This window comes from Atta colombica, unplaced genomic scaffold, assembly GCF_001594045.1.
Source record: "Atta colombica isolate Treedump-2 unplaced genomic scaffold, Acol1.0 scaffold207, whole genome shotgun sequence".
Lineage (NCBI taxonomy): Eukaryota > Metazoa > Arthropoda > Insecta > Hymenoptera > Formicidae > Atta > Atta colombica.
In genome coordinates, this window is record NW_017259302.1 from 3,087,467 (window position 1) to 3,109,895 (window position 22,429).

The window sequence follows — 22,429 nt, forward strand, 5'->3', positions numbered from 1 at the left end:
GAGAGAGAGAGAGAGAGAGAGAGAGAGAGAGAGAGAGAAACGATGAAGAGCCGAGCTCTATTTCGCGATGATAGATCGAGCTGCAAACGGGCAAGCATATCGAGTCTGAATGAAGACGACGCGACGCAAACTATAATAGTTGAGACTAGAGCACGCGCCCGCGCGACGAAAGGGTGAGCATACACGCTTACATATTTCATGTGCGATGTATACAGGTGCTAAAGCACGCGCGGGCGCGGGTACGTGGATTATGACTTATACCGATGTGAAAACGTCGAACGCCCTTCGTGAATGCGTGTATCGGCCGGATTAAATCTTCCTCGCTCTTTTCCTTCGATCTTCGGTTAACGCACTTTCCTCACTTCTCACGAACGCGTACGTTTGCTCTTTTAATCTTCCAATTCGTGTCATTAGAGTCGCAACGACGGAAGGATCGTTTTAAGAGATTGCGCTGTGAGAATCAATAGCTTAGATAAAATCAGTGGTAATTAGTAATCCTTATATAAATTTTTACTGAGAAAATAGAAACTCATAGAAACAAAAACAAGAAAAATTGTTTTAAAATTTGAAAATCAAACTAATGTTGTATACATATATCAATTGTGTTACATTTAGGTTCCATATTCATGGCCAGTATTCATAATCATTATTTAATGAATAATCGCAGTTTTACAAATTTTTTGATTATTCATCAATTTATATTTAATTTATTTTTACAAGGATTTGTATAGTATAAATCTTCAGATATATTTTTTACTTTATGAAACGCTGATTTATAAATTACTTCGAATTGACGAAATTGTAAATTTGAATCATTCGTTTGTTTATTTGAATGATAAACTCTACATATACATAGTATAATGTATATGTATAATGTATATGTATATTAAGGAGGTCTACTTCCTAGTCAAGACAGTTTATTCATAATAATATATAAAATGATTAAAATAATGAAATAAAAAGATTACTAATACTATCTTATGCCATTATATGTAATTATTGTTAATGTTATATGTTACTACATATTTTCAAAATGACAAAATAAAAGTTGTAAGATACTCATTTGATGTATCATCCATTTGATATATACTTTAGCTTTTTTCATTGAAGAATATAAAGTTCTTGTAAACGGTTAGTTTAAATGAAACTTTACGAAAACATAAACTTAAGTTTACTTTATAATTATAACGATTTTTAAATTGCTTTATATGCAAGTGTCTCAATTTAAAAAAAGAATAACTGTGCAGAATAGAGTCATACCTCCAACTTGAAATGTTGAAAATTCTATAAATTTAGAATTAAATATCTTCAAAATGGTAAAAGTCAATGAAATGTTTTTTAGATATTATTGATATTATTAACTTTTGTATTACATGTATATTGTACATGGAAAGAATTTTTTTTTAGAGTTTATCCTGAAAATATGATAGTCGTGGGGACAACATTGTATTTCGAGGAATTTTAATGTAAATCTCTCATTTATTAATAAAACTACAATAAAATATAAAATAAGTTTGATTAATTTTACTGAAGTGCATGGCAAAATATTGTACCACAACTACTATATTTTCAGGATAAATTTTAAAAGATAATTCTCTCCGTGTAGATTTTATCTTTCATCAAACGCGAGAACCTCCTTAACGAGCACATTGTCATACATCTTTTTCTTTTATAACACATCTTCAATCGTATAATCGTAAATAATAGTTTTTTCAAACACAAATTTCAAATACAGATAAAACATATATTTGATATAAAATACCAATTCGAAATATGAATCTGTAATTAATTACATTCTCAATTAAAGATTAAAAACCATTTACGACTATGAATTCCGGCTTTAAACGTGATATTGTCAATAAGCTATTAGCTATTATTATTAATTTTAATAATATAATAAATGACTCTCACACACACACACACACAAAACAATTTCAGCGCATGCTTATCATGATCTACCAATCTTAGTTGCATCTTTGATAAATATAAAGTTTAAAATGTGAAAAATAATAATTGATCGCGATTAGTAATTTACAACATTGTACAGCAAGTTGAATACACGAAGGACTGATTTAAAATCGACAATTAATTTATACGTGTGCAATGATACACATCGTAATGATCCGTTATCGAACTGTAATAATTATCCCTCTTTCTTATGTGACAGCTGTTGCATATGTAAAATTTATTCAACGGTTTAAATGCTACAATAAACTGAGCGATAACGGTTACGTGGACATTCATACAAGAAATTAATATTATTATAGTGACAATGTTAATTTATTACAGTACATATATATTAATCTTTTAAAAGTTTCGACTTAACATAGCAATTCAGTTAAGTATTATTCTTACAAATTTCGAAGACAAACTATTGTCTATAGAAGATACAATTTTAATAATTCTCAGTAGAATGGAGGTTAAGTGATTAAATAAGCAGAAATAAAAAAAACCACTACTATTTTTCATAAGAAATTATGATTATTAAAGAGAAAATACTCGCATCATTAATGAAACACCATGAATAATCAGCCAACAAAAGATTGAGTCAATCTTGTTGAAATGAGCAGGCTCGACAGTGTTCTTATCAGAATCGGAGGATTGGACGGAGGATCTTCCCGATCGATCTAAAATCGCGTTTGGTGCTCGCGATTCGAGCGACGCCGATCGATCGCAATCTCAAAGACTAGCAGCGCTCTAAATCAATTTCCATCGATAAATAATAACCAACCTGCCTCCCCCCCCCTCTCTCTCTCTCTCGTGCTCTCTCTGTCTTCTGGTTGTAGTATCCGCTCGTTCGCGATCGAGTTTCAGCGAAATACCGAACAAGAACCGCACCGCACCGCACTACGCCGGGTCTCCACAACAGCCGATCATCGATAATTATACGCGTGGAAATTACACTGGGATCCGTTCGCTAGATCTCGCGTTCGAATCCCGTCCGGTGGTCTACGTCTCAATACAGCATACGCGTTTGACACGTTCGCCACTACATGCAAAGCACATTTACACTTGAAGCGTGCGTGATCTACCAGACGCACCCCACGTCCTCTCGTTCTCACCCTTTTGGTCTCTCGCCCGCAGCATTACTTTGAATAAGGGTGTTCTGAAGGAAGTATTTCGCAGCAAAGATGTATTTAGCATATTCTTCACAGTTGAACATTAATTGATGTAACTTCTTGTTTTTTCATGTTAAATAAATATTATGGTAATAAAGAAGATTGTACGTTATAGTTAAAGAGCTGAAAAATAAAATTTGTTTGACGTGAAGCTTTCAATTTAGCCTAAATTCGTAACGTTTAGAATTTTTCTGTGGAAATATATACTTGCTACTGTTCTCCATGACATCCTATGCACTTATATATACGCGCACATACAATGAAACGCAGCAGTATCGTAGATGCACATAATAGCGAGCATGTAATGCCAGGGGGTATGTGGGGTGGGGCCGGAAACGGGTGGAGGGGGAGAGGGAGTCTTAAGTATAGGGCAGCCTTAACGATGTTTGTTTTATACATTGGCAGCCTCTTCACGAACCTGTAATCTTTCTAAACGAGATATTACCCGGACCCGTTGCGATACACAAACCCTTAACCCGAATGGGTCGTGTGGTGTGCGTTCGAGAAAGGAAGAGGAAGAGCGAATGAAAATTTACGAGGGAAAGTGAGACAGAGAGATGATGAAGGGGAGATGAGATTTGGGCGAAAATTTTATGCTGTGCTCGTGTTCGATGCTCCGAACGAAGAAGAGTCAGCGCCACGACGCGACGGGAGGAGACAGGGGAGTAGGGCCTCGGGACCCAAAATTGCCTCTCTTCCTCCACTTTCGACTGCCTTCAAGTTGCTCATCATTCACAGATTTCATGTTTATAGGTATATACGCATGCACGCGCACACGCATTGCACACACGTATGCACGCGTGTGCACGTACTGGCCGTGGCGCTGAATTAAGAGAACACCAATTAAAAGCAGACTGGCACGAAATTCGTCAGTGCCGACGCTGCTGAAATCCATGTTTTTAGACTGCGATCTTGAATTGATTTAATGAGATGTGTAAGTGCTTTAATTCTTTTGATTTTTCAAATCAAATAGGCACGAGCAAAGTGACCACGGGGACAAACAAAGCGTGAGCCATCAAAGGGACCCGTGAAATCTTATGTAATCTGCTTAACATTCATCTTCGTCACTTTCAATTTCTTGGCTAACGCTGGCACGAGCCATCGCATAGTTTCGTGCCGTTTTCGACATCTTGTGAAACATGAATATATTCTCTTGGTGTCGTTTATTTCGCAAATCGTTGAATCTAAAGAGGAACCGTGCACGTTTAAAGTCCAGGTTGCGAGAATTGCAAAACATTGCTCCGACACATCTTATGATTAATCTATAATATCGATACCGATGTGCGAAAAATGGTATTGTGAGCAATGTCGATGCGGTATCTGCGTGAAACACGCTTATAGGGAGCCAACATTTTTTTTCTGCGCATCTATCTTTTTGGCATCTGTTCCTCTCCCCCCCCCCCCTCTTTCTCACTCTCGTTCTTCTTTCTCAATAGCTAAAGTTCATTTCATCTCCTCTCATACGCGCGCATGCGTGACAGGTTTGCACGCAATTTCTCTGTTGCGTTCAAAGCAAATGTGTCCTTATCAAGTTATTCTCTCTCTCTCTCTCTCTCTCTCTCTCTCTCTCTCTCTCTCTCTTTCCTCTTCTGTGCAGAATTGCGCGCATTTGTCACGGGGTAACCGAGCTCGATATAATTAGCCGTAGTGAACTCACACGCGCGTGCGAAGCTGAAAATGCATATCGCGATTGTGGTAGAAGTGTCGGTATATCCATCGCCGTGTATCGACGTTTTCTTCGGGGTTGCGATTCAATGACGGTCGTTACGAATGAGATGAGGATGTCTGAAAAAACGAGAATGCCATTCTTCCCTTGTAGAGCCGTCGCTGGAAGCGTGTCTTTCGCTGCTTATCGCGTGCTTCGATTTTTCGCACCTAATTTTTTTTTATGCTGAAGTGCAATAACGTCATTACTTGAATATAATGAGAAAATTTAAGAAGCAAGTTGAATGATTTTTTTTTCGTAAATTTAATATTAAATATATAATATCGAAACTGAGAAATGAGAAATTCCTTTTTAATTGTTTGTTTGCAATTTGATTGTTTTTTTGCCACAAGCGAGCTTTTTCACTTTTAAATAAAAAAGAACGGAATCTGGTTTCCTTATATTGCTTTACACATTTTTAAATACATTTCTATTTTTCCTTATTTTTATTTAATTTTTAAATAAAAAGATTTTAACGTTTAAGTTAAAAGATCCAAATTGTGTGGTAGGAAGTAAAAATATTATTGTAAACAGAGGCTTAAACATTATACAATTTTCTAATGAATATCTAATACTAATTATATAAACAAATAATATAATGACGCGATAATAAAATAATGAGTTATATAAAGCTTTTGCTCTTAAAAAGATTGTGATCACATCGGATTAAAAATACAATTGTTACGATTGATTAATATTAGAGATGTATACCTATAAATCGCTGTTTATCTTTCGGTGTGAAAGTAGCTTGCGTCAATGCAATCGACTCGTCTCGCGAGCTTCGCGTGACGCTAATAAGGAAGTCTCTCGTGTCGGGATATTGAAACCGACAGTTCGTAACGGCGAGTTGACATTTCGGTTTCGTCATATTTCGGAGCGAGACATATAAGAAATCGAGCTCGAGAGAATAGTCGAGTTTTTTTTTTTTAAGTGCCTGGCCTTGCTTTGCACTCTTTCAACGCCCTCCACTCTCCAGGTCACACTCTTTAAGAGCGATGGTATCTGCACTGGACGACTTTAAGCCTTCTCACGTTCCGCTAGTTTTTCCGCTGTCAAGTATCGCGTTTTACGCTTTATGCTTCGACGAAAGTCATTAGCGAGTCTCGAAGATCATTATCCGAAGAGAGACATTTCATAAAGCAAGAAGAAAAAGAAGGGAAAAAAACTGAAATCATGAGCGTGTGCGTTGCATGAGCGTTGATTTAAGACCGTCGCAGCCACCGTTTTGGAGAATCAAGTTGGTGCTCGTGTCGAAAACGTACACATAATAAAGAAAGAAAAACGTAAGCGACGCCCCTGTTTGCGGGATATTAGCGCAATGTATTCGCATTCGAAGCCTATAATCTTTCCGTGCCAGTTAAACGATAGCTGTCCTGTGCATTCCGCGTGCCCGGTAATTATACAAATCGAGGGGAAGGGGAGGGGGATATAATCGCCACATTCTTGCATCACCGCTCATAAATATTAGCCAAAGCGTCAATTCATTACCGCGCTGGTACATGCCGCAGGCACTTTGTCTCCAACAGCTTTATAGATACCTATATCGGTTACACCTTTCTCTCATGTGGCCTCGATCGCCATGTGAAAATCGTCACGCGTATTGTCTCGTATATGAAAAAGAAAAAAAAAGAAAAAGAAAAACGAAGAGATACGATTGCGTAATTTCAATTGCGATTCGATGTGGATAACGACAATGTTCCGCGGCTGCCACTGATTTTCGTGGCTTTACATTAAAAAAAAAAAGAAAGAAAGAAATCGTTTGTTTCCCTAGGCGGCTGTTATCTTATTATTTGTTCACTAGTCGATAAGTTTTTCGCGTCTTCAACCACCTTGTCTCATGTCGTTTTTGCTTTTTCATTGTATCTTGTTACCTATATCTCATTCTTGTTTTTGCCTTTGCAATTAATTTTTTCTTTGATATTTTGTTATATAAACAATATTATTAAGTTAAGTTATTATCGCGTGTGAATCTATTTTTAGTATTAAATCACTCACCCATTCATCCATTTGTCTAATATCTTTCAATACTACTTTTTATCCATGTTTGACTTTCTTCTTTTCTTATCTTCTCTCTGTTCTTCATACTTCTTGTTTTTCATACTGACGTAGTCTTTCTTCGTCGACTTTGTTCTTTTCTTTTTTCTTTTACTTTATTCAAACGCGAGTGTCCTTATCTTCGACGGCACTTGGCGGCGTGTGTCTCAAGGTTACAAAAGCCCGTACACGCGATTACGAGATAGTGCATCCCATCGTATCGACGCACGCAAAGCTGTTTTGCGCGCGTCGTACTGCGTGACGCTCAATAAGAGAAAGTGCTGAACCCGCGCTTTAGAATGATTTTTCTTACTCGTGAGCTTCCAACTATCCGTGGAAACCCGCACTTTTCACACCATGAGCGACATTTAACGATCGGCGCGAAACTTGGCGCGTGTCGGTTGCACGCAAGTCACGCATCCATATTGATTGAATTTCCATCGTCGAGCTTTACTATTCGATAGCTAAATTTTTTTTCAATAAAATTAAAGTATTCCGAGGTAGAAAAAAATACGGCTTTTATGAAAATATAAAAAGTAGAGGAGGTAAAGAAATTTTATTTACGCCTGTTATTGCCTGTCGATCTCAAAATCTCTATGCTGATGAGAATATTCTCAATGTTTCACCGATCACTTCTCTGTCAGATGAAAATATTTATTATATTTATTGGACGTTATTACTATGCCATGTCATTTATTAGATATAGTTCTATTGAAATCATATTTTAAAATTCATTGCCAAATTTCTCAAGGTAATGAACGTACAGAAATTACTACTTACAATTGATAGTCAATGCCACGTACCGGAAGGTTAATGCGAATATATTAGCATGCGGCGAGGTAATGAGGCGTTAAATACACTGCATTGTCACGGTGATACATTTGCGCATAAAGTGCGATATTTTCTTGCCACTTGTCGCGACCATCCATCATGGATACGGGGATAACCGTGTTCGCGATTTGCTTATGCGCGACGGTTTTTCAGAGCAGTCCGCAATAAAAATACAGGTGAATACAAGTTCGAGGCTACTTGCGCAGTTATATGCGTGCATCATAAATTCTCATTCTTCGTAGAATGCGTTGCGAAAATCAAATTATTGCCGTACTGTTATTCGAACAATGTCGTACGATATTGTGCCGCGTCAGGTCAGAATGCATCGTCTTTAAGGCCGCGCTTTAAATAGGTACGCGTCATAAAGGCCGCAATAGAAATAATGCAAATAGCACGGAATCACGAATCATATCATATATACGCGGAAGCGTCGACCATCGTTCACCATCGCGATAAATCGGTCACGAGAAGGACAGTCACATGGAGAAAACCTTGCCGATCTCGCGACGCTTAATGTGGCGGAAAATTCCACAAACATAGGTGAAAATTTGTTAACACGCTATGCAGGAAGGCGCGACGGGATCTCGAGCAACAATTTACATTCCAAAATGATGAACAATCGGTGAAATAATATCGAGTCTTTACGCGTATATTCGATACATTGCCAATAAATTAATGATTCATAAATTTGATGTAATAATAATAAATAAAATGTAACTAACTTTAGCCCTTCCTCACGTTACGCCATATAATAATAAGTAAAAACGCACGTTATAGGCTTTTGATAGCTTGCCGCAGTTACGTTGCTGGATCTTGATCGATCGGCGCTGCTGCGTGTGCACGTTATCGAGCCGCGGGAAAGAGGTGATCGGATAGACGTTATCAGATCGAATTCCGCGGGAATATATTAATTTAAAGTTGCCGCGGCACATTGCTCATTCTCGGCGTTGGAATGGCGCGGCGCGGCGCGGCGCAGCGCGGCGGGATTAAACGGCGATTGCGATCTGACGTGCGCCTCAAACAGGTGCGAGAGCTTTATTATCCGTCAGTAGAGAGCACGATACCTATTATCCTCTCGCGATATGTCGAGATCATCTTTTTCGACGCTCGCTTCAAACTCGATACGTTGAAAGCGGGCCCGCTCGAATTTAATAGGGCATTGATGTTGGATGAGTGACGGTCTTCTCGATTAATGTTGAGGATAAAGTCCCGAATCTCTCGAATCACTCGGATGCACATTGTCAGTATGGAATGCAAAGCGTTGTTAACTGAATGAACGAGTCTGAACGGAAAAAGGGAAAAATGATCGACACGGACAATTGATCCAAAACTGTGGTTGACGATAGTCACGTTCGATAACGAAACGAAATATATAGATATAATAGAAAAATCGCCGATAATGTCGATGGCATGGATCAGCTCGAGTTTACGATAAAACGTGTGTAACGTTATCGGTCCTTGAACACGATAGGTGTGTCCATGAAGTGTCTAATTAAGCGCCTCGCGACACATTTCCTCTGTGCATCGCGCATCGCGCATCGCGCATCGCATACACCTCGACTCGGTGCGCTGTTCGTATCGCACGAATGTATAACAACGCGGCACGTTAATAGCCGGGCATCGTATTACGTGCATTACAGCTGGTTTAAATCTTGATGGACACAGCGGTGCGCGTTCATTTTTATAATTACGAAATATAAATATAAACTGCCAGGACTGATATGTATGCGGAAGGATAATTATAGTTCCTTGCGTCCAACGGGATCCTTCTTTTCTCTTTTTTTTTTTTCGCCCGTTACAGTTGCCGCGTTAAAACTCAATTTGGATGATATACCTTAGAAGAATATTTTTCGATTTAGCCAAAAGATAAAAGGAGATTGAAAAAGTCGGCGGATTGCGTTTATTAAAACGAGTATATTTTTCTAACGATAAAAACAAACTTTATAAAACTTAGCGTTATTCGCATAAATATATTTATATGCGCTATAAATATTCAAGAAAAAGGGTCTATATGATTGATTGAACATTTTAATTATATCGCGAGAATAAATTGTAAATTTAATTGAAACACATATCTAGACATATTGTACCCTATTAGATAAATTAAAAATATTAATATATAGAGAAGATGGTGGTATTATGGCATCCCTGTTACATTTTACATAATAACTTGATTAATAATCAATATTTAAGTTTAAAACTTGATTATTACATTAATTAAAATGTTGAATCGATTCTGGACTCAAAGTTACGAAATATTTATTACTTAGGACACTATTAATAAAAATGTAGCGTCACATTGCATAATGACTCGAACAAAAACATGGATAGTAATGACCTTTCATAAAAATAGCTTTAAAAAATTAGTTTTACTTAGAAAACAGTATTTGGTCACAAAATTAACAAAAAGATAAAATATCTTAGAATGTATGCAAATAAATGTACATTCACATAACTTCTGCATATAAGATGCTCAGTACTATGCTACTAAAAATAGTACACGAAATATAAATTATAGATTATTAGTAGAGCTACAATCGATTATCAAATAATTATTTTGATATAAAAACTTCAAAAAAGAGAGACCGTGAGTAATCAATACCCACAGAGGGCCACATTAGCAAAATGCTATGCTATTGTTTAAATTCGCATAATTCAAAACATATACAGTCAAATAAAATGTTAAATAGCAAACAACACCAACAAAAAATACATATATTTGTGTGATAATACTCAAGTTTAAGAAAAATGAGGAAATAGTACAATTAAATGCTAAAATGTATCTCAACGACGTTTCGAAATACTTGCAAAAATGCGTTATAATAAGTGGCTATTGAGTATTAGTATATTAGTGTTATGATGTAACGGCGAAAACTACTGAACAAATAATTCCATAAGTAATCATTAAGATTCGCTATATTAAGGGAAATTACAATATACATATATACTAACCATAATATCACCATCTTCTCTATGTATACCTACATATTTCACAAAATATCAGATTCTGTTGAGGGATTAAATCTTGTTTATATACAATATAAAGCTCATGAAATATTTTTTGAAAGAGTTAAACGTGTGTTGCGATTCAATTAATACTCTTATTATTTTGACTTTTAAAATAATTAAAGGTGACACTGTATCTCACCGTAAAGTAAAAGGATCTCACAATCAGAGAACCGAGCTGGTAGCTCATTCAAAATTTCCGAAGGCTAAGACCAACGAAGGGAGAGAATGTGAGATACGTAGTGGCGTGGTAGGTAGGAAGGAAGGAGATCGCTATGCGGTCGACGGCCAATTTCTGAATGCAAATAACGGTGGTGTCGAAAGGAGGGGTTTCGCGGATGAAAACGCGGAGAGGCGGTAGTATGCAAATAGAAAGCTGTTACGGGCGTCTTCTTCGCCTTCGGCCTAACCTACGCCACTTGAATATGACGCGCGAGCCAACCCCTTTCTCACGGCGTGGAAAGTGTGAATTCAATGTGAAACACCAGGGTGAAACAAGAAGATGTTGAATTCCAGGACGGCGCTTTCTTGCGTTCGTCAGTTTTTTTAATTTATTTTGGAACGTTGTCATCTTCCTGCAAAAATTCTTCGCGGAAATGAGCGTGGCATAAAGATTATTAATTGAAATCACTCGATCTAACTTTCTCGAAAATTATATTTTATTCATAATTATGTACATGAATGTGGAAAGAAATTTGAATCAATCTGCGTTTTCAATTGCATTTGTCATTATAAATAACGATCGATCAGCTCAAGTGTCGCGAGATTGTTCTTCGTGCAAATGTTGTTCTACATCACAAGCACGATATTAAGCCGGCAGCGACAAGCTGGATCTGATTAATTAGCGATCGTATGCGGGCAAGTTAATCTCGCGCTTTATCTGGAGGACTTTAATAGGTACCTCGCCATTCACCAGCTGCCGCTATACGGCTATACACTGTACGGTGGTTACCCCACTTGTAGCAGTCTTCTATTAATTCAAAAGCCGTAGAAACATCCGTACTATCTTGTAATATCAATATACATTATTCTCTTATCTTTTTAATGCCTGTCAATATCAAATAATTAACACCGTTTATTTCATGGTCGATTTGTTATTTCATGCGCCGCAGGGAAAACATAGTAGAAACGAAGAAAAAAATCGGGGAAGTGAAAGTATGTGAAATATCGCGTGCGTTAATTTTAATAACAAATTTTTTTTCTTCCATCGTCATACGACGATGATCATCGTCATATTTTATAGCGGCTGTAAATTTACGACACCCGGTACGTAATCGATCGTGCGTCATTACGATCGAGCCGAGTTCTCCGAGTTTCTCACACCTGAGTTGAAGAAGACTAATAAGAAATCTTATAGGGACGGCCGCATGGCGAGATCACGACGTGGAGAGTCTCCGCACGCACACGCACACGTACGCACACGCCCGCATGGAGACGCGAAGACGAGAGATATAATGATGGCCGTGGCGTGCCCTATAGCGTGTAAACCATAAGAGATAATGTAACAGTGGAAGTTCGGCTGGCGCCACTCGTTATTTATACAGTGTGGTCGGCGAGAATAGAGTTTGTCGAGGGAGAGAGAAGAGGGATTTCTCCGAGTAGGGGGTGAAGGCCGGGAGACGCCCACTAAATTATTATTTGTTCTTGGCAAGTCATAAACGCCCGGAATTATACCGGAGCTACCACGAAGTCTTCTCTCGACCACAAAACTTTTGCCCGCTGTCCTTCGGAGCAGCAGGAAGTGATGAGAATCATTCGATATACATATATGTGAATATATCTCCTTATTTTCTTTCAAGATCTTAATTCGCTGTGTCATGTGCTACAGTTTTTTCTCCTCAAAGTCGTAGTCAATCAAAATTTCAGACTACTAAAATAGATTTTTTATCTTAAGGAATTATTATAAGATATAAAGATTGTTAATCCAAGTTTTGACAAATTACAAAAGCTATGAGATATGAAATAATTCTTTCGATTTCGAGTTGAGAACTGAGTTGAAACAAAGACATATGCGACGCTTTTCCATCTCATCTAAATCGCATCCGTAATAAAAAGCTAGGACGAAAGGTTCGGAGAACTTTTGGAGACGCGACTTGGGTATGTTCTGTCGATCCTCCTCTCTCGGATCCGGTTAAAAAAGTTGCTCGCTGCGGGGGTTCCTGGTGAGAGGAGATGCGACCGAAGGATGAAGGGAGAAGAAGCTCTCGAAACCCTGGCGATGCCAGAGAGCGGCGACTATCGGTTTCCCTATCGCACTCGCTCATCTCTCTTTGGAGCCCTGTACGCGGGGCCCTACGGTAGAAAGGCGTATATAAACTCGACCTTAACTGCTTTACGACGATCGTTTGTACCGATTTGTTCGACAAGAGTCTCGCGCAGTCGAGAGGAGTGAACAGGGCGGCAAGAAGGAGGAGAAGATGGAGGATAGGAAGGTGGTGGAGAGGTGACTTTCCTCTCCTTGCTCTTCTTGCATCTTTTTCTTTTATTCTCAGTTCACGAATAGATTTGTGTCTTGCCCTTAGTCGTCCCATAAACTCTCCTCTCCTCTCGTCGTCTCCTTTTGTTCACCTCGCTGCACTCTTCTCCGATCTTTTCCGGGGTGTTTCGCTTCCTCCTGAAGTCGAAATGCCGAGAAGAACGGTTTGCGTATCGTTATGAGACATATCGATAAATTTGCGAGACGTAACAGCGTAAGCAGATTAAAATAACGACTCTGGAAATGCACGCGATAATTTTGTGATATACAGCGCGATTGATTCATCGGGATTCAGAATGAAGAGGGGTGAGGGAGGGGGGAGGGGGGAACGACATGTTTGTGACGTGGCTGATTTACAGTGTAGTTTCAGGAGGATTTTTTAATTTCCTCGACGCGGTGTCCCTTTTGCGCAGAGTCGTACGATTTCTTAAACCTATATTTTATGTGCTTACCTTGTGTGTTCTTACCTTGGAAAGCGTGAAAGATACGATGAACCGTGTCCTTGTAACTGATGCTTCCGCAAGAAAGAGAAAAGAAGGAGGTAAACAAGTCGTTGATCTTCGACATTAAGGAATTTTTATTAAAACTTACAGATTTTCATATTGACGAGACATATGTATAATTCACATAGAAAATTATTGATTAATTCTAATTGCCTACGGAAAAGAGCAAGCATAAGCAATGCTGCAAAAAGCATTTTGACATTCTATATATATGGCAACCGAGTTGAACATTTTACGTATTTAATTTGATGATATTCAACAGAATGATTTTCAGATCTGTATCTATAACTAAATTTTTAGGTACTTTAACAAAATCGTTTTTTTTTTTCGTGCATGCGAACTTTTGTTTCAAACAGGAGTCATTTAGCAATGTTAAAAGCAAAAAGCTCAATCTCTTAATAAGAAATTCACGGAGAAGAGGGGGGGGGGGAAGACTTTTATATGTACCGCGTGTACGATTCGCGTGTCACCCGTTACGTAGGCTGAGATCGACGAGAAGTTGAAGAAGGAGAGAAAGATAAGGAGTATAAAAGTGGTATAAGAGATTGGCGGAGAGAGAAAGAGAAATAAATGGGCATACGAAAGAGGGACGCGAAAGCAAATCATCGGTGGGCGCGTAGCGCGGTCTTAGCGATAAAATAAATTAACTTAAAGCTACCGGGTTGCGCGGGATTCTTTCGGTGGCGCGTCCCCGTCGTGTGTAATGACGCGCCGTAAATAACGATTCCCCCCTTTCGATTTATCGATGAGTGCGTGACGGTGGAGGCGGGGAGAATCGGTCCAAGCTCTTTGGCGAGCTGCATGTTGCATAAAGGCGATGCGATGCGATGGGTATGCGCGTTACAGACGTTACGGTTGCTGTTGCCGTTGTCGGACGACGAGCATTATCCGCCGCACTGCATCGTTACGCCTTACCAGGGAGCTCGCTCTCGCCAAGCTAATAACGAGGGTTCTTTTTCTACGGCCTCCGGCCACGACCCAGAGAAATCATAACGATTAGTCGCGCAAAGTCGTAACGTTCCATCGGCACGTTGTTTGAATTTCTCAGCGCTGCGAGAAAGAAACCGCGCACGTGAAGGGCTCGAGGCCTTTCTTAATTGCAGCGTAAAAAGAGATAAAGAAAATCCCATTCGAGCCTCGAAAATTTGTAAATCAGTAAAAGTTTGTACAACCACGATAAAATAAATTAAATATAGTTCTTGTTTTCTTGGATACGTAAAATATAAAAATATTAACACGTTTTTTTAAATATATTTAAATCATTTATTGTTAGTTATTCTCACGTTTATTTATTCATCTTTATCTTTCTGCTTTCTTCCTTAATAGTGCGTTTGCATTTATGAGGAGAAATGTCGGAAGCGCGAAACCAGTGTGTGTAAACTGTAGTAAATAAGGCGTTGTGCGATTCATATTCTCTCTCTCTCTCTCTCTCTCTCTCTCTCTCTCACTCATATGACAATTACATGGAACGATACATCGTGCGTCCGTCATAAATTCGCGGTTGGTTTCATCGAACTAACGGCAGATGCAGTATCTCTATCGAGATATCGGCGTGATTCTCGCAACAGTGAAGAGACAGCAACGGCAATAACAACAGCAACATGCACCTGTGTGCTTGTGCTGTCCCTTTTTTCTCCTATTTGTCATTACTCATCGACAATATCGTAAGAGATTTTGTGATGAGTGGCTCCCCCCTTTCTTTTTCTCCTTATTTATGTCTCTCCTTATTTATTCGCTCAACGAGGCTCTCAGATTTACATAAGTACGATACTTGTACGAATGAGATTGTTTCATAGGAACCACTTTCGTCCAAGAATTATTTTACGTGAAAGACAAATTTTTAAGTATTTTTATTCTTCTTTTTTTTCCATTATATAAATTATAAGTAATGAATGTATGACCGTATAGAGATAGAAAAAGAAAGAATTATAAATTATTATTAATATCAATTGAAAATTTGGGATTTCTTTTTTTAATAATCTTAATGTATATAGAAAAAAATTAATCTCTGTGAAACATTTTGTTTCTCTTTCCTATTTTTTGCCCAACATTGTGATCAATTGTTTAACGAGAAATTATCTAACACGTTTCGCTGTATTAATAACGATCGGCGATCATCGCGACTATAGAAACTCGACGCAGTGAGGGCTTTGTCGAGTAAAGCAATGTATGTATGTGTGCGGTATACGCATATTCAATCGGTGTGCAACCGCACACCGTTTCTCCATCTCTTGTTAACGAGGCAGAAGCCATAGGGTCGGCACGAAACGTCGAAAGAACGCCCGAGGCTGCCGCCCGTTTAGATCGGGCACTGGTGATAGAGCCGTAACGCCGAAAATTAGCGCCGTTCGAGAAACAAATACGTGAGAAGGGAGAGAAGGACAGCGGAGGTTTCGGTGAGACGCGACGAGGAAAGCTCACGCAATGTCGTCGCGTGAGAGAAGAGGAGAGATGCATGCATGCGTATGTGTGTACATACACTGTGTCGACGATGAGAGGATGTATGTGCACGCTTCGCTCGTCGCATCACGTCGTCTCATCGTTGTCGTGCTCTTGCACATCACCGTGGGTTCCTTGGGTTTCGTGGAAGCGATCTCTCTTCCACCTGCCGTATACCGCGGAAAGCGCAGTACCGAGCACGTATACTGGGTGTTCCGGAAGTGCACCTCTGTGGTTAAACCCGAAACTGGCAAACCACTTCCGCGTGCGTGAGGCAAAATGCAGCGAGAGAGAGAGAGAGAGAGAGAGAGAGGGGGGGGGGTGGAAAAACGGTTTTGCCGAAGTATCTAACAATTTAGCCGGATACAGGTCTGAAATAATTTTGATTATCAAAATATTTCTATGCTTAAACGCTTAAATATTTTTAGATTACAATACTGCAAAAAATTTTAATTTAGAATGTTAACATTGTTAAACTGTAATAATTGCATGTTAACTGCAATCATTGCAGTTTAAGCGTTCTATATAATTATTTTAATGGTCCAAACAAAAAATTATTTTCAGATTTGTATCCAATTAAATTTTTAGATAGGTATTTCAGCAAAACCGTTCTTTCTGTGTAGATAAATTGTTTATTCTAGAGCAAGTGCTCTAAGAACATATAAAGAAAAAAAGAATAAAAACAATGAACATAATACTAAAATAATATATAAAGAAAATAAAAAAGAGATTAATATAAGAAGCAATAGTTATAATTACAAAGAGCATGTGAAAATGATATAAGAAAGAAGAAAGAGAAAGATAGATAGAGAAAAGAATTAGAGGAGAGAGAAAAAGAAGCTTCGGTGATACATATATAAAAATATTGGGTTGTCCGGAAAATTCGTGCCGATTTTGAAGGAAAATTGAAAGAAGATTTAAATTTTAGTATACATTTATTAAATTATATAGATTAGTCAGCACGAACTTTCCGGACAACCCAATATATATTTTTTTTTTAAATTGAAATGATCGAAATGAAGAAACAAAATGATGAAAATACATGTCACGTATTTCTGCACACATAATTAATATATGAATAATTAATATTTATATAACATGCAATTAATTAAATGTATTTGCTTATGCTAATTTTAGTTAAATTATGTGAAACACATAGATTTAAAGTAACAATTAATCTGATAGGATTATACAAAGAATAAAAAGAATGAGTCTATCCGATTGATTGTTAATTGCGACCATCATGATCATCACAATCATTGTGTATGGAGAGAATAAGGCATAAATTATATATCGATTAAAAAGATTAGCATCTCGCAACTTATTAGTGATGATATCCGCGATATAGATTCGCGCACTGTGGATCGATCAAAAGTCTCGAAAATGAAAGTATACCATATGCCGTATGGGAAATAAACTGACGCGGTGCACTTGGGAAAGAGAGAGAAAGAGAAGGAGATTGCTATGTGTAAAGCCCTTTGAACATTGTAACGAAGAATTACAAACGAGGACGGAACGCCGAATGATCGAATGTCGGACGGAGCAGGTGCCTCAACAAAGTTACCCGTTTTACGTCGCACTTTATTTTGTATTCTATTCCATTTCATTGCGCGATACCTCCGCAAATCAATCATAATCTGATATCGTCACGGCCGTCGTTATCATTTTCCTCATGTAATTGTGTCGTCGTACCCCCTACATATTTAATAGCAATAATCGCAGAACATAAGCGTAGCGCCGTATACATATGTACATAAATGAATAAACGAACACCGTTGACTTTTCATTTCACGCCACCTTAATATTTTAACATGAACTTCGATATCGAGATTATTTCATCACATTTTAATTTGTTCTGGCAAAACTTAAGAACAATAGGATTACATATAATATTACATTAAAATATTACGTTTATGTATAAATTACGTTTATACTGCTCTCTGGGAAATTTACATGAATTTCATAGACACCGAAAAATTACATGATTTCTATTTATCGCGGGTCTGCTCGATCTCGAAATAAAAGTAGAAAAGAACGCTATCGTCGACCGAATCTTTTTAATCTGATATCTTTTTAATTTTCTTGAATACAATTTATCGTGCACACGATCACTTCTTTTATGATGTAATTTTTAATATTATTACCGACATAGACATTGACGCGACGTCGACAATAATCAAACGCGATCTAGCACCTAATTTCTCATTCTTCCCAACAGCAACATCTGATAATGAGGATCGTATCCAATAAATATTTCTGATGACTTGGTCGGTGCCATAAGGCTTCGGTCTTCAGACTTTAAAACTCCTCTTCTGTAATCTACTGAGTGGAGGCTCATCATTAAAGTCAAACAGTCTTTTCGACTTCCTAAGGAATATTATACCTTTTATTCTAAAGAAAACCATCTCTCTGGTTGAGCATTCAAAATAAACAATACTATGAAAAAAAAATCTTCAATTGATTTTGACATTCATTTTTTGTTGTTCAAGTGAGTTTAAGGTATTACATAAAAAGTTTAAGGTATTACATTTAAAACAATGATACAAATATATAAAACATATTATGTCAATAAATTTTATTTTACTTTCGTATTTAATATACGTAAATATATAAAATATACAAAACCGTTTAAAAAAGAGATAACAGAGATAGAGAGAGCTATAAAAAGATCGTATGAAGGAACACATGCTTATACTTTGGGTTGCTTTGACCTACTACAACGAACGATGGTCTTGATCGGCAATGTGTCCCCAAATTTGGATCAGGGAAATGTGGTAGTCGTATGTCACTCGGGACAAACGGACAGCTGCTTTCGATCGGTGGCAAATATCTTATCGTTTCGTGTAACGATATATCGTCGTTAAATGTGAAGAAAAGAAGGAACTGCGGTGAAAACGAAATCTCTCAAAGGCGCATTTATCAGACGATTTACAACTTTCAGCAATTTCTTGCGGTGACAACGACCGGTTCGTAATTTGTTTACCCGTATTGTCACTCATTAGCAGATATATCAGCTAAGAGTTATGTACAACGGAAAAGAAGGTCGCGTTGTGTCACGAGAAATCGACATCGCGTCGCTTCTATGATATATGAGACAACCGGATGAATCTTAACCACACACTGCGTGTGATTTCAAAGTAATAACATATAGATAGGCCCGATTTTTTAAAGATTCTCGTTTGTAGTCGTCAAATAATGTAGTGCCGTTCGCATCCCAGTATTTTGGATATATCTGCGTCCAGATTCTGTATCATATATTTTTTATTGCTTTTATGTATTTTCGCAGCAATTAAATTCAGGTATGAATATAATGTCTGTTAGAAGATGGTTGTTTACACACGTCTCTGACTGATTTTTTTAATCAATTCAAAACACAGATCAATAACGCATCGTATCATTGATTAATTTGATAATCTTATGTGAATTAATTAAAGATAATGACGCTCACGCAAAACGTTTAGGAAATTTGTAGCTTGTCTGTCTGCATTTTTGTTTTTTTAATTGCTCTAAGTTAAATACCGCCGGATTGTAAGTTGTTCGTCTTTGAATTATATAAGACAGCATAACTTCTATTATAATTTTGTACCCTGCTATTGATTTAGTGCCGTTGTAAAAACGGACCGGACGTGATATAACGAAATAACGTATTTCGCGAGGCGAAAATAAAATATCTTAGCGTTATACAATCGAGCGATTATATAGTCGTCGAATAGATATTAGCGTTCCGTAGCATTTGTTTAGCGATCCAACGCTGACAGCACTTACGTTCATCGCAGGATTCTCGTGTCTCCTCCCGCGGGATATTTTGGCTCACATAGCGCGGATAATCCGGCTTAATGTCTTCCTTGACGTGAATGAGAACGGTGCTCGTTTATTGCGAGCGAATGCGCCGAAATCTTGTCCTATCCTCGCTCGCGCCGGGAATTTGACGGAGAATGTCTCAACGGACAGTAGGCAGATGCTACCAAAAATCCCAGTGATACCTTTGATGTCGCGAAACGAACAACCGGCCCTTCTTGGTAATCGTCTTCAATCGATATTCGGTAGTTGTTATTCGCGATCTTTTTTTCTAATAATTGAATTTTAATTTCATTTTTGTCTCTGTGTATTTATGATAAATTTGAAACACTTATGAAATAATTTTTCTCCATTATTTGACATTCTGATTTTATTGTTTAAAGACTTTTACAGTCAATATTTATTTTTTATTTATTTACTTATTGAAAAAGTGATTTATTATACATTCGATCGCATACAGCATATCCTTACTTTTTAATTGAAGCAAAGAATCAGGAGAATTAGAAATTTTTGTTTGCTGTTATTAATAACTATTTATTGCTGAACTTATAGAGCTTAAACGAGACTCCTTGTATACTGTTGTCTTTAAATATATACATCATAATGTCTTGAGATCTGTTAATATATTTTTTAAACTTGATGAGCTCTTAGCATCTAATCATGATAATAAAATTTTTTGTTGCAAAAAGTTCAGCATTGAAGTGTACCAATAAGTTTGAAGGTATAATAATAGTTCTTAAATATCTTCATAAAATTCTATAATTTCGGTGCGATGGAACTTGGAATCATATTACAAAGAAAGTAATAGTATGTTATACACTTTTTGTGAGAGACATAAGTATTTTATTGATATTATATGCTAGATGTAAATATATTATAATAAATATATAATGACATGAACGTGTAACATTTTAATCTTACGTCTACAATCATTATTATTGAATTGTATTAATTTTTATTAAGAAAATTTTGGAATCATGATAACGATACGAGTATGATGTATCTTATACATTTAAACGTGTAGTATATAATGTTATATTTTTGGAAAACTTACATTGAAAAAAGACGCATATATGAAAGCATTACACACTTGGATTTAAAGTGTACATATAATGATAATACTAATTAATCAAAGTGCATGTATTATTTTTTAGATTTTTCAAAGAAGAATTTACGATATAAAAAAAATATATACAGCATTATATACTGCATTAATTTTTTTTATACATGATTGGCGCGTGCAGGACGATAGATATATAGGCACAACTCCGATGTAATCCCTCGTATGGAATCCCGATGCGCGGCGGATTTTCTCAAGAAAAACATGTCGCACGTAATTTTCATTGTAGAACCGGCGAGCTACATGTCCGGATTCCGTTGAAAAACGTGAATCCGAGCGACGATTTTCCAGATTTTCTTTCGAGCGACGCCGGTCATGAGTCTCCTCTTCGTCGAGCGAATATAATTCCTCCATGCACACTTCGGCCGAACGCATCTTGATCGTCGTCGGTCTAACCTGGGGAACGAGGTCCCCGGTCCGGTTTTTACTCCAGGGAACGTGCGCCTCGAAAGCCAACGGCGCGGCACGTCCGCTGTCTGACAGCGGCTGGGATTGACTCATGCACGTTTCTATTCCGACCTTTCAGGATTTACTAGATGTCGCCGACGTGACTCGCGACCGCGTGACGTTCCTTGTGCGAGTGCACGCGTTTCATCCCTTTCGAGCTTGTTTCAGGAGCGAGGACTTCCGAGCCGAAATCGCTTCTCGCGAGAGACGAGAATTCGTTTTTCACGAATTCTAGAATAAATGTGTTCTAAATTAAAATTTAATGTTTTTATATATGTCGGAAATATATCGCACATTATTTTTGTGCTTTGCAGAAATAAATGATAAATTATTTATTTTCGAATCACGTGTACAGATACATATTATGTTTCTGTTAATTATATTATGATGTAAGAAAATAGGTGTATAACATTGTGCATAATAGTTGGTAACATATTGGAACCACCCAATTAAATTTGGATCTAAACTCTCTTATTATTCACGGGAATGTTATATTTGTCTTATTACATAAATTATCCTAGGATAACACATAAACGCGATATGAGTCTAACGATAATAAGATAAAGCGCGATAGCTGCATGATATCTAATTTAAGTAAAAATAAGTTAGCTCGTTTAATCGAGCAAGCGATCTAATCGAAGTGTACGTGTTGATCGGGGGTCTAGGCAAATGTTTCCTCAGATGAAGTTTCGAGTTTCCGGTCTGGATGCCAAGGCCAAGTACATCCTTCTACTGGACATTGTCGCCGCCGATGACTACAGATACAAGTTCCACAACAGGTAGAGGTTTTGTGTGGTGTAGGAAAAATAAAGGTGGACTCATAAAAATGTAAATGTGAATAACTCGCGAATAACTCGTGTTAACGATCTCGAGCATTTTCTAAACCATGATTTCTTAACATGTACGACACCTTTGTGTTGTTCTTGATATCTGTATTTTTTTTTGTCTTTT

The 22,429-nt window shown here is 37.5% G+C and overlaps 1 protein-coding gene across 1 annotated transcript in view; it reads left to right on the top strand.

Annotated features, from left to right (window-relative positions):
• The window catches only part of LOC108687543 (optomotor-blind protein), a 91,630-nt gene that overhangs the window by 13,081 nt on the left and 56,120 nt on the right, over positions 1-22,429 (top strand). The window contains exon 3 of the mRNA XM_018193365.1: positions 22,144-22,257. Coding sequence (XP_018048854.1) covers positions 22,144-22,257 — 114 coding nt within the window. The remainder of the gene's footprint in view (positions 1-22,143; positions 22,258-22,429) is intronic.